Source organism: Lampetra fluviatilis, chromosome 43 (genome assembly GCF_964198595.1).
Source record: "Lampetra fluviatilis chromosome 43, kcLamFluv1.1, whole genome shotgun sequence".
NCBI classification, from domain to species: Eukaryota; Metazoa; Chordata; class Hyperoartia; order Petromyzontiformes; family Petromyzontidae; genus Lampetra; species Lampetra fluviatilis.
Window position 1 is genome coordinate 3161270 of NC_136317.1, and position 12420 is coordinate 3173689.

The 12420-nt window shown below is 47.7% G+C and overlaps 1 protein-coding gene across 1 annotated transcript in view; it reads left to right on the forward strand.

Annotated features, from left to right (window-relative positions):
• UVRAG (UV radiation resistance associated) overlaps window positions 1-12420 on the forward strand; it is a 92560-nt gene that overhangs the window by 20696 nt on the left and 59444 nt on the right. The window contains exon 7 of the mRNA XM_078876158.1: window positions 11388-11493. Coding sequence (XP_078732284.1) covers window positions 11388-11493 — 106 coding nt within the window. The remainder of the gene's footprint in view (window positions 1-11387; window positions 11494-12420) is intronic.

Sequence of the window (12420 nt, forward strand, 5' to 3'; positions counted from 1 at the left end):
TCACAAATGATAGCTCATGGAAGTGGCTTATCATCACGTGGAAATGTATAGCAGCCAAATACTCTATAACACTCTATAAACACATGCTGAATCTAAATATGGTCAGAAAAACCGGAGAAAATCTACGTGACCACGGGAAGAGAGACACGCAGACTCAAAATATACAGCGGGCGCCAGGGTCTGGATTGAACCCATGACCTCCTGTATACCAGGCGAGGTCGTTAACATCTCGCCACTGTGGCACCCCGCGACCCTGGTGGCACCACAATGTGCTGGGCATGCTGGGAGCCGCTCCACTTCGGTCTATCGAGCCAAACTCGCGGAAGGGATTTGAAATCTGCAATATTGGTCGCACATCGTTCCCAAGCCGGGAGCTGGAGTGTGACGGGTGAATTGGCGACGTATTTACAGAAACAGATGGAGTGTTTTAATGTAGCATGCAAAATAGCATCTAAAAGTATTTTTTGGGGATGTGACTTTCTTTGCGAAACACCAGGCATTGTGGATCTTCCGGCTGGAAAACTTGCAGCTTAGAATGGAGGTGCTGTACATTGCACCTCCTACGAAACTTTCTTTGCCCTCGCCACTGGCGTGCCCTTGAAGTTGTGTGACGACGCGAAGGAATGCCACTTGAGGAAACCCCCTTAAACATTAAAGCTGAGATTTGCGTTGTCATGTCGGTGGGGCAACCCTGGAAGATTACGCCAACAGTGTTTCCGCTTCTAGAGTCGCTGTGTTATGACAGTCTCGCGCAACACGAGAAGGCGCTCTTTCATTATTTTGTGACGATGATGGGGGTGGTAGCCTGCACTGTCGGTCATGGACCTGGCTCACTCTGCGTTGGTCATCGGCGAACACGAACAATTCTCATGAAGTGACATTGTAGAGAATGTAAATATCGTTAACAGAAAATATCCCTGCTTCCCATATCTGTCAGAAGCAGGAAAAATGAGTTGGCGTTGGTCAGGACGCGTCGCCAGAAGTATGAATTGTGAATTGACGACTCATTTACAAAAGCGGATTGATAGTGTTTTGATATAACATGGATCAGAGCATACAAATGTTTTTTTGGATGGCCGGTGGTCGAGTCTAACGATGAAGTGGCAGGCAAAGGAGGGAAAGCGCCCACTGAGGGATTGTAGCGCGATGAGATCAACTCGTGTGGGTGCAAGATGGATTGTATGTATGTACGTTGAATTTCTTTTGCACCGTACGTAGCCAACTGTGATAATTATAGGTGCGTGTTAAGGACAACAAACTAAGCACAAAAAGCAGTTCTGTTGCTGCATCGTTCGACCGTGAGTAACGGCGATAGCTTACGAAGGTCTGAACGTAGCGTCGGAGAGAGAATGACTGATGATAATGGAAGAGCATTATCGTGCGTGTACATTTTGGTCCCCAAAATTAATGAAAGCCACGGTGACCGTCGTGACACCGTGAGCCAACGTCACCTGAAACAACCTTGCTTTAATCATTAGTGGGTGAATCCCAGATTGGGGCCCAGGATCTCAGTGGTTTTGGCCCAGGCGCTCTTGCATGGCTATAATGAGAACCCCCTGAGCTATCCGCGACCACCTTGTAGAGGCCAATTTTGTTGAACCCCGAGTGGTAACCTCGAACGAAAGTATTAAATAAGTGAACTTTGATGCAAAATCATTAGTATGTTTATATTTCAATGCCTCGCAAAAGCAGTCTTCCGGTTAGGCAAAGAGCTGTCGCTCAATGGCCGGTATCGCTTGGTTATGCGGGAGAGAAAAAAACTGCGCTGTTAAAGAAAAGTGCAAGATTAATAGCAGGTCTCCACACATTCACTTTTTAACATGGACATACAATGTAGCGCAAGTGTTTTTATTGGAAGTGTTGAGCCGCCAGCTTTGGCCGGGTTAAGAGCAGTCATCTATCAAGCGGAGGGGAGCTGATGAGGTGCAAAGAATGGAAGAGAAATAACGATTAAAATTCTCGGAAATGTGAGGCTCTGCAAGGTTAGGGCGCACTAGGAAACGAATCGATCTCAATACAGCGCTTCCGTTTTTTTAAAATTTATATGCATGTTTTTTTCTTCGCAGCGTTAAGAAAAATTGCTTTCTTTCTCTCGCTCGCTCGCCCGCTCGCTTGCCCTGCACCCCACTCTCGCACCCCGTCTCTTGGTCTATCGATAATAATCTGTTTTAACAGCTGTAATCACGCTCCAGCCTCCACACAAACCTCCTTCCCCCACACTTTGTTTTACCGCCCTCCCGTCGCCCCCACACCTCCCCCCTCCAAACCACTACCCCCTCACTACTACCCCCTCACTACTACCCCCCCACCACTACCCCCCCACCAAGCAGCCCAAACGCCCCGACGCCTGCGGATTTTTTTTGTCTCGTCGCTTTTTTTTTTCTCGCGCCGGAGTGTAGAGTTACTTTGACACTTGTACGAACGCCAAGCGAAGGTGAACGAGAGTCTTATCGAATATCAGGGGGGGCTAGATTATCCTTGCGGTTCGCGCGATCGCCGCCGCCCACCACCGCCGAGCCGGTTCGTGCCGAGTCAACGGTTGGATTCCCGCAAAGACCCGCGGCGGTGCCCCGGTAATCAACATCGTACGCCGTTGACGGTGATGTTGGACATTAAGGAGCGGGGAAACTCTTGTCGCTGTAATTTTAAAAGACGAGGCTATTATGCGTGGGTATTTTTTCCGGCCACTCCAATTTCCTCTCCCCACTTAAAAGAAAAATACTCGGCGCAAAGAATTGGCCACTTCCAGCCAGGATCTTCAGGAATGAAGCCTAAATGTGTAGTTTGTGTACAGACAAATTACATGGATAATACGTTGATTTTTACTTTTGAAAAATCATACCGTAGCAATCATGTAATATCTAGATAGATATTTGTTGTTGTTTTGTTTGTTTCAGCAGGAAGACCTCAATAAGCTATTTGGCTCTGTTTAATGGGCATCCCGCAACAACCCACACTTCATATTGCTGTTAACGTTCACATTTTGACGGCACATTCTATTTTTATTTGCCCGCATATTTTAAACGTTGCCCCCATGTCACAGTGAAATGGAGCATAAGTGTCTGTGAATTCCACAATATGGTGTAGTCTCCAACCTGAACGTGAACCTTTTATTTTGATCCCTAGGTACCTTTAAGGTATGCAATTATTGTGGCTTAATGCCCCACCTTTGCTGCATTAAAACTCTAAGTAAAAAAAAATGGTATCATCTTGAAGGTGTTTTTTTCCCCACTCAAGTGAGTGTTGGTGATGTGGCATTCTTCCAATGGTGGAGCCAGGATTTTCAGGTAGGGGGGGCAACCCCTCCAGCAATGAAAAATGATAGGAGTTGTTAGTGAGTACGGACTTGTCCCTTGCTTTTTATTGGATGCGTGTGTGGCGATGGCACAGCCATCAATCGAGGATTGAATTCGAACCGTGTGATCGACATCGCGCTCGCTGAAGGTGAATGCCTTCCGGTAAGTTGTGTACTGTATACGCAACTCCGCACAATTCTGTGAGTCACTTATAACTGCTTTGCCGTTACTTATTGCCAATTATGGACTCAGAATATTGTCCTATCATCTCATAGAGTCCCTGGCACGTAATAATATGCTACACAGTGGCAGTGGGGGGTCACAAAATTCCGATTTATTACTAATAAACCCCAATGATCCGATCGAAATTAGGGATTTCGTTCGGATCATTGGGGGGGGGGGGCACGTGCCACCCCACTCCCCCCCCCACTGGCTCTGCCAGTGTGTTCATCTGTCAATGCCGCCCCTGTGATCCGGCGGTGGTGGTTTCTTCATTCTTTGCTTACTCTTACGGTCCACAGGTCAATGACTGTTGACCTTCTACAAAACTTGTACTCGTGTTATTGATCTCGGAGGAATGATGCTGGGCTAAATTGACCTTGACCAAGATTGTGAGTTTGCAGATGTTTTTTTAAAAGGCACCGTTATTGACGAATGGGTTGAATTTTCTTTTCTCTCTCTTGGGTCTTTTTGTTGCCCACTTTATTTTCTCTTGCGCCCTCGGCATCATGTTATGGATAGCGTGCCATCCGTTTGTAAATCTCACGGAGAAAGTGCATCCTGTCTGTGTGTGTCGGAGAATGACCCCGGGAGAGATATTTTTTTTGACGGCTTTTTCCAGAAAAATACTTTCGGGATTTTTCATCCCTGACACACTCTGCCACGACAGTGTTTGTTGCATGACGATAGCAGTGATATTTTTTGTAAATCTCAGACTCGGAATGAGGCAAAATAGGTGCAAAAAAATTAACCCGTAAAAACATAGTTTTTCACTATAAATCCTTTATATGCGTGGCATCGGTTTTATTTGATTATTCATTTCTGTTTTTCTTGAGTAAGAGTTTCATTTTTATCACATTGGTATTTTAAATTAAATATGAAAAAAAAAATTTTGCCTAAAAAGTGGAAAATCTTGGAATTTTTTTTTTCACGAAAATATATTATCACGCACAACGAGTCTGTGTGCAAAATGTCAGCTCGATTGGATCACGGGAAGTGGGTTAAAAAACCACCGAAAGATTTGCACGGTCGTAAGCGCGCAAGAAAGCAAGCAAGTGAACTTAATATAAAGGATTTAAAAACAAATTGAACGTGATATTTTTCTGAACATCCATCGGTGATCAGACTGTGCCATCGGTTTCGCCCTGCTTGAGAACCGTTTTCAATCACGGGTGGCTCAAATCTAGATTGGAAGGCAGGAGCTCAGCTGTGCTGGCTTAGCTCTCTGACCTCCGACCCACCCGGCTACCTCTGTTCCAAACTCTCGCAGCGAGCGGCGTGTCAGAAAACAACCCTGTGAAGATGCTATCGTGAGTGTCAAATAAGTATAACCCGTAAAAACAAAGTTTTTCACTATAAATCCTTTATATGCGTGGCGGCTAGAGTCCTCTCGTCCTCTGGCTTGAGATGGCTGCCACCTATGGGTCAGATGATTGTCTGGCAGCATTAAACATTTGGTAATTAAATATTAAAAAAAATTTCCCTAAACAGTGTAAAATTTTGGAAATTTTTTTGACGAAAATGCATTGTCACGCACAACGAGTCTGCGTGCAAAATGTCAGCTCGATTTGATCACGGGAAGTGGGTTAAAAAACGACCGAAAGATTTGCACGGTCCTAAGCAAGCAAGCGAACTTAATATAAAGGATTTAAAAAGTGCGAGTCCTTCGCCATTCCGTCTCCCGTTTCCAGACCATTGCTACGGTGGGGTTGAGTCTTTCTTGAGGGCGACCACCGTTGGCTTCCCCAAAAAAGGGGTGCCCATTTTATTGATTCCCAGAGGGATGTCGGATTGAGTCAAATCCTTCAAGCAGGATATCACCTCGCAACCTTCTGATTGTGAGAGGACTCGCTTCTGCCGATGAGCTACACGGCCAGGATTTTTCAGTAGGAATGTGGTAGACATCGTTTCTTGTCTCTACGTTAGGGGTACGTGTTATACATTTCCTGCAATGAATAGTCATCGTATCTCAATGAAACCACGATTTTTTATTCTCATATTTGGAATTGGCCAGATGAAGTGAAGATAAAGAGCATAATGTCATTAATTTGTTTAGCAGTCATTTGTGACTTGCTTGAAACCATAACCTCACTAAACCTGAGAGCCCTGTTTTAACCATGGGGGGCTGAAACCCGGATTAGAACCCAGAATCTCATTGGTAACCAACTCACTGCTTTGGCATTGGCGTTGAGACCACGTGCAACTTGGCAAGCAGCTTTATAATAATTATCATCTCGTCAGAACTGGGGAATGCAAAGCTGGTCTCAGCAGGGGTTGCATGGGTGACCGCCATGCCGAATGCAAGTGCTGTAGGCCGCCGTGATGCTGCTTCAGCAGCAGAGGGCCTTGCAGGAAAATCTTTTTTTTTCTTCTTGGTTCTTTCGGTAAAGTCACGTAGAATGGAAAAAATAAAATAATAAAAATTAAACATAAAATTATTTTCACGAGAGTTTCGGCCACAACGCAAGCAGCCGTCCTCAGGTGAAGAACAGGTCTGTCGGGGAGACAGCATCTGAATGTCTTCTCGACAGACCTGTTCTTCACCTGAGGACGGCTGCTTGCTTTGTTGTCGAAACATCGTGAGAATTATTTTATTATGTTTTATTTTTATTATTTTATTATTTTATTATTTCTATTCTACGTGACTTTACCGAAAGAACCAAGAAGATGAATCCCTGCAGTCACGAAAGCTTTAAATCGAAAAGAAAATCCCTTTGTTGCATTGTGCAATGCTACAAAATCTACGCTTCCCGCCTTCACCATCCTGCAGTGACTCGGGGTGGTCATAACTCCCCCCCACCCACCACCGGCATGGCTTGGGGGAGGCCCTCATCCAGCAGTGGATTGCCTCTTGAAAGGTCTGTGCGTAATTATTGTAAGCAATCCTGGATTGCGGGGAACCTTGGCCGTGGGGGCGAGGGCCGCGCAGTCTGACCCAGACATTTAAGTGGCGCTATCGGTGATCGTGCCGCCCTCGCCGACACTCCGAGCCTAACCCCGCTGGACCCTTGTTCCCAACCGTGCGTTTATCTGCGATGGAGCGGAATGCCTGGCACTCGGTGCACGGTAACAAACTGAGATTCGACATTGGCCCTTGCCCCATCTGCCGCTCCTTTGTTGTTGTTGGTGGTGGTGGTGGGAGAGGGGAGTGGAGGGTGGTTGGGGGGGAGCGGCGCGCTGCACGATAGTGGCCACCGCTTGTCTGATCTCGGCGGCGATGAGCGCCTATCGATCGCCTGCTGTGGTCGCAACGAGCAAGGGATATCAGAATATTTCTACTGAATCCGATGAGCTATGAAGCTATTTTTCACAGATGTCATTTAGGGGCGGGTCAGATAGCTACAACAACAAACAATTAAAAAAACGATAGGAGTGAAAACTATAGGAAATGTAAGCAAATCACAATTTTTTCTTTTATTTTACCAGGTAAGGCTCAATGAGCTATTAGTTATTTTTCAGAAGAGACCTGGCCATAAATGATAGCTCAACGATGTGGCTTATCATGAGTGCCGTGCTCATCCTGTGTGGAAAGCCTTGTGTCTGTGGTGCCAATTCTACATTTCGACATTTCATGGTGGACTACAAAGTGGTAACCATTGGATTATGAGCTTACACTCTCTTAATGGCTGCAATACCTAAAATGGAAATAACAAATCCGTGCATAAAATCACAACAAAATGGGGGGGGGGGGGAAGCAGCCGCCCAGGGGTCGCTGTCGATTGTGATTCCGTGGCGTCGTTAAACAAACGAAAACAAAAAATATTAATTTAACCCAGTGGTGTGAGGAGGAGAAGGGGGGGGGGGGAGAAGTTTAAAAAATGAAAGTTAAACTCGAGTGAAAATTTCAAAATAAATACTTTTTTACGAAACCGCAATGCAGAAACATGTTAGCTAATTGAATTAAAGTAGCATAAAAAGTGTGTTATTACATGCTCGGAGAGGCTCGGAGGAACCAGATCGTTTAAATACGAGCAGGGCCCCAAAAGGCTTCTTTTATTTCTTCCTAAACCGACAAATGTAACTTTTTGCTGGGCGCGCGCGCGCGCGCATGCTCGTACTAAGTGGAGAGACATGCCCGTTGAGTGTGTACTGGCTGCTTGGTAAGCCGAGGCTAATTTGGCACCGTGGCACATTCCTTATGCGCCACAATTCCCGGACAACGGTAATTGTTGCTAATTAATTCCACGGCGGAGCTGCGGCGGGCACGCCGGCGCTGCCAACTGCGGCGGCTTGCGTTTGATTCCCGGCCGCAGCTAGCATAGGCGATGTCTGAATTGGTCGAAGAAGTGCCCCCCTCCCCTCCCCTTCCCTTCCCTCCACCATCCACACCGACCAGTGTGGTGAAGTACGGTCGAGCAACCCCCACGACCCGCACTGCGTTTGTCGGCTGCCATCCAGTATGCGTACGTAGCCGTAGGTTTCTGGTGAAGCCACTGCAGTTGATAAAAAATTGCAGCGTTTTTTCTACTACGTTGATTAAAGTGTTGTGGCTGCGACATTGAAAGTAACTTGCAAATTTCCCCCCCTCCCCCACTCTTTTACGAAGAGTCAAACTTGTGTTGGACAACCCGGTAGGATGGGGATTGTCTGGTTCTATTTGTATGAGTCTTGGTAATTTGTTTAGCTTTCTTGTACTTTTCACTGCTGTCGTGTTTTTGTATTGTTTGTTGTTGTAACGTTCTTACCCCGTGCCCCGACCGAACGTCTGTGATAAAAGAGCTTTATAGCTCATCTGATTCCTCCAGGATAAATAAATATTCTGATTCTGATGAAGAGATACACCCAAAAAACGAATACCCCTGATCATGTGGTCTCACGTGTTATTTTGTAGGTGCTCCTCACCATACCTTTAAATAGGATTCTTTACATTAAGAAATCTTCACTTATGTCGATAGCCCAGGGCACTTGAACAAAGTTTATACCTGAGAAGGTGGTGGTGGTGGATGTGGCTTGGGGAGTCCTTTATCCAGCAGTGGAGTGACCATGGCTGATAATGATGATGATATCCCTGTAGGCAGTAAATTGCTCAATCCGTCCATCAGTATCAGCGTCGAGTTCGGAGGTCGATAGTCAACGTATGGCAGCACTTCCCCTCGAGAACAACCTCTCATCGCCCCCCCCACCAAGTCCCTCTTTGTCTTCCTCTTCCCAAGGACAAGGCAGCTTGGCAGTAACATTTTCCTTGGGAGCCTCAGACACCATTTCCTTCCTCCCTCGGACGAAATCCCTGCATCGTCCTTTGTTATCCCATTAATTTTAACACGTCTTCATTCGTTGATTGCTATCAAAGCGAGCTGATCCAATTGAGGGTTTGTTAGGGCCTCTTCAACGTGACATGATCATCATTCATCCCAGTGCTTGAAGCTGTACCCTCGGGAAAGGTGCAAATTGAAGGCCGATGTCCACTAAAAAAATCAACGAAATGTTGATTAAACCATTGCTCCAGGAATAAAAACGTTAATGAACCCTTTCTCGGGGGGCGGCGAGGGGGGGGGGGTGGTCAAAGGTGTGGGAATAATTCTGGCCTCTTTGACAGACGTTGATATCGTTGAATGATTCCTTAGAATTAATTCGGTGGCAACGCCTAAAGAAAGACCGCGTGTGCAGGAATGTGGCACCGTGAGCCGAGTCGGTTGACAGAATGATTAAAGTTGCGGACAGACCTTTCACGGCCGGCCCTGCACGGCGTAGATTTTCGAGAGACACTCTGAGGACGGCGCGTGTTTACGTGCGACTTAGCGCCCTGTACGATTGAAACTTTGTTGCCGTCTTAAATCGGGCACACCGGGTGTAGGTGGTCGGTGGTGCGTCGCCGATGGCTTCTCGGCCTCGTTAAAATTCGCCGAGATTTCTCAGGGTGAACCTAACGCCTTGATTTCAAAAATCCCCAGACCGCGTCATTTTTCGTTTGCCGACTGACCGCGTGGAGGAGACACGAGGGTTTAAGGAGGAACGGCGCTGCAACCCGGAGATGTTGCTCCTGAGACCTTCCACAGTTCTGTCACAAATATGTTTTGTGTTTATGGGGGCATTACCCCACCCCCTGAAACCTCGAGTGCACGGGTTCCCAACCTTTTTGCTATGGCCCCCCCACACCCCCTACCCCCCATTTGAGATCAACTCAACGCCCCCCGTTCCCCCCTCTATGCATGGCACTAGTCAACATGGTGTTAGTAAGCAAATGCGTTTCACGTTGTGCATGCGTTGTGTTACTACGGCATGTTTTTCATGTTCTATATTAGTGTGTGTTGTGTTAGTAATGCTCGTGTGTCACGTTGTGTATTAGTGCGGGTAGGGCACGTGTTTCACGTTGCGTGTTAGTGCGCGAGCGAGGGACGTGTGTCATGTTGCGTGTTAGCCTGTGTTGCGCGAGTACGGCGTGTGCGTGTTTCACGTCGTGTGGTAGCGAGTTTGTCGTCGCAACGGATCGCTGGCGTTAGCCGCGCCGTGCATTCGCCCCCATCGGGGCTTCAGAGAAGCGCCTCTTCAGCTGTTCCACCATCGCCACTTTGTGCCACGTTCGACTTTTGAGGAAAATACAACTTCCTCGCGGGGACCGGGGTAATCTCCGTCATTATTTAACGCAATTACATCCCGGCAGTTATTCGCAATGCACTGCGCCCGTCACAGTTTACGCCTTGTTACGCTTTGGCGGGCCACATTGCGTAAACAAAACAAGCGCGCACCCTAAAGCCGTACTTGCTCCCACCTCGTGTCGTGTCGAGATTTAGAACGGATTGAACAAAAGAATATTGAAAACACTTAAACCTGATAAGAGAAGTAGGTTAAGAAAACATTAATTATGTACGGTAAAAGCGTCTCCCCTTTCCTCCGCAGTTTTCTTTATTTTTAACAAAGGTTTGGCAGGTGAAGCAGCCTTCACATGGCAGTGATTATGCCTTGGCCAGAGTGCACGCGCACGCGCGCGTGTGTGTTTGTATACGCGAGTGTGAGCGTGCATGTGCATATGTGCGCGGGGAGCACTTGCACTAACAGTCTGTTGAAGCTACATGGAGGATATCTGTCTTTGGGGAGCGGTGGTGTAGCGGTTAGCGCTAAGAAGCTGGCGAACCCCGAGTTCGATTCCCGTTCACGGCCAACACCGGTGACGGTTATCTCACCGGTGTTGGCCGTACCTGGTGCGGTGTGTAAACATCGCCACTGTGGCGTTGGCCACCCACCCCCTCGTGTGCCCTGCCGACCTCAATAGGTGCTCAAGAGCTGCATTTGCCCCCCCCTCTAAAAGTCCGTTCAAGGCTATATGGGGGGGGGGGATCTTTGTCTCTGCGTGCGGGCGCGAGCGCGGTAACGTGCGGAGCAAGCTGTGCCGATTTTAGGCGTCTGGTTGCATTGGGTTTGTAAAAAAATAAAAACATGTGCCGGGAAGAAACCAAAAAAAATCCCATCATTTGTAAGACAAGGGAGAGTAAAGTGGTGAAATTCCACTCGTTAACCAATTGTTGCTAAACCACTGCTTCGTTCCTTGTTGCGGATGCCACGAAGTCGCCTTTAATAAAGCGCAGCTTTCTTAGATTTGTGAAGTATAATTCTGTGTTTTAGAGGCAGTTGTGCGTGTGGGGAGCGGTTAGCGCGCTGATCTACGACCCCGGCGACCCGAGTTTGATTCCCACTCGCGGCCAACACCAGTGACGATTATCTGAACCGGTAGTGGGCTTCCCCTAGGTCGACTCGGCCTCAAATGAGTGCTTGGTGGAGTGTGTAAGCACATCGCCACTGGGGAGACAAAGGCGGCCGGGTGTGGAGTTGGACACTCAACCCCTCGTGTGCCGTGTCGGCCTTCATAGGTGCTCGCTAACAGCACTTGCCCCAACAGTCTTTTAAGGCTACACGGGGGATCTTTGTCTTTTCCAGGTTGCACACAGCTCAGCGCGCCATCAAGCAGACCCAGGCTACCGTCAAGAGAGTTCACAGAGACATTGAGGAGCGACTGCGCTCCAAGGCCAGCCACATACTCATGGTAAGCCTCTTCTCCCTTGCTCCACACAGCAGCAGCAGCAGAAGCATGTATGTTGAACTTCTTTCGCACCCTACGTAGCCAACCGTGCTAATCGGAGGTGCGGGGGAAGGACAACAAACTAAACACAAAAGGTAGTGGTAACGGGGGATGAAACCAGAGATTGTACGATTAGTCGATCGTTGATCAGTCAACGAAAAATTTGACAAAAATCTCCTAACATTTTTTACGTTCAATTCCTTCAGGCCATCTAAAAATTGGTGGCCGCCCCCATGTCCTGCCTCCTGAAGGTGGGAAACCCCCTTATACAAGCCACGCCCCAGCGCGAGGGGGCGCGGCTGATGATGTCACGAGCCTACGCCCATTACCTCTTGTTCAAGTGGCGCGCGTGAGATTATTGTTTTTTCACGTTAGCCTGTTGGTCGAGTAATCATGCTGATACGCGGTTGAGAAATCGATTGCTCAAATCATCGGAGAGTCCAGCTCTAGGTGAAACTATTTGTTGGCCAAGGTGGCTTGACCTGGTGGCCCTGCCAACTGTGTCACTGGGATTATGGGAAACGCCAAGAAGGCGGTTGACCCACAGTTTGCCTTGCATCAGGCTGGGAGTAAGATGTTAACTCCCTTGCCTGGTATGAAGGAGGTTGTGGGTTCGATCCCGACCCTGACGTCTGCTGTATATTTGGAGTGTGCATGTCTCTCTCTCTCTCTGCCTGTGGTTGCGTGGATTTTTTTCTGGGTCCTCTGAGGTTCCCCTCCACATTTATAATGATCAACATGCGCTTTGAGCATTTGACCGCTATACATTTCCACACGACGATAAGCCACTTTGTTGAGTTATCGTTTGTGATGGCCAGGACGCTTCTGAAAAGAGCAAAATAGCTCGGTGGGTAAAAAAAAATTATGCCCTCTGCCTACTTGGCACACTGA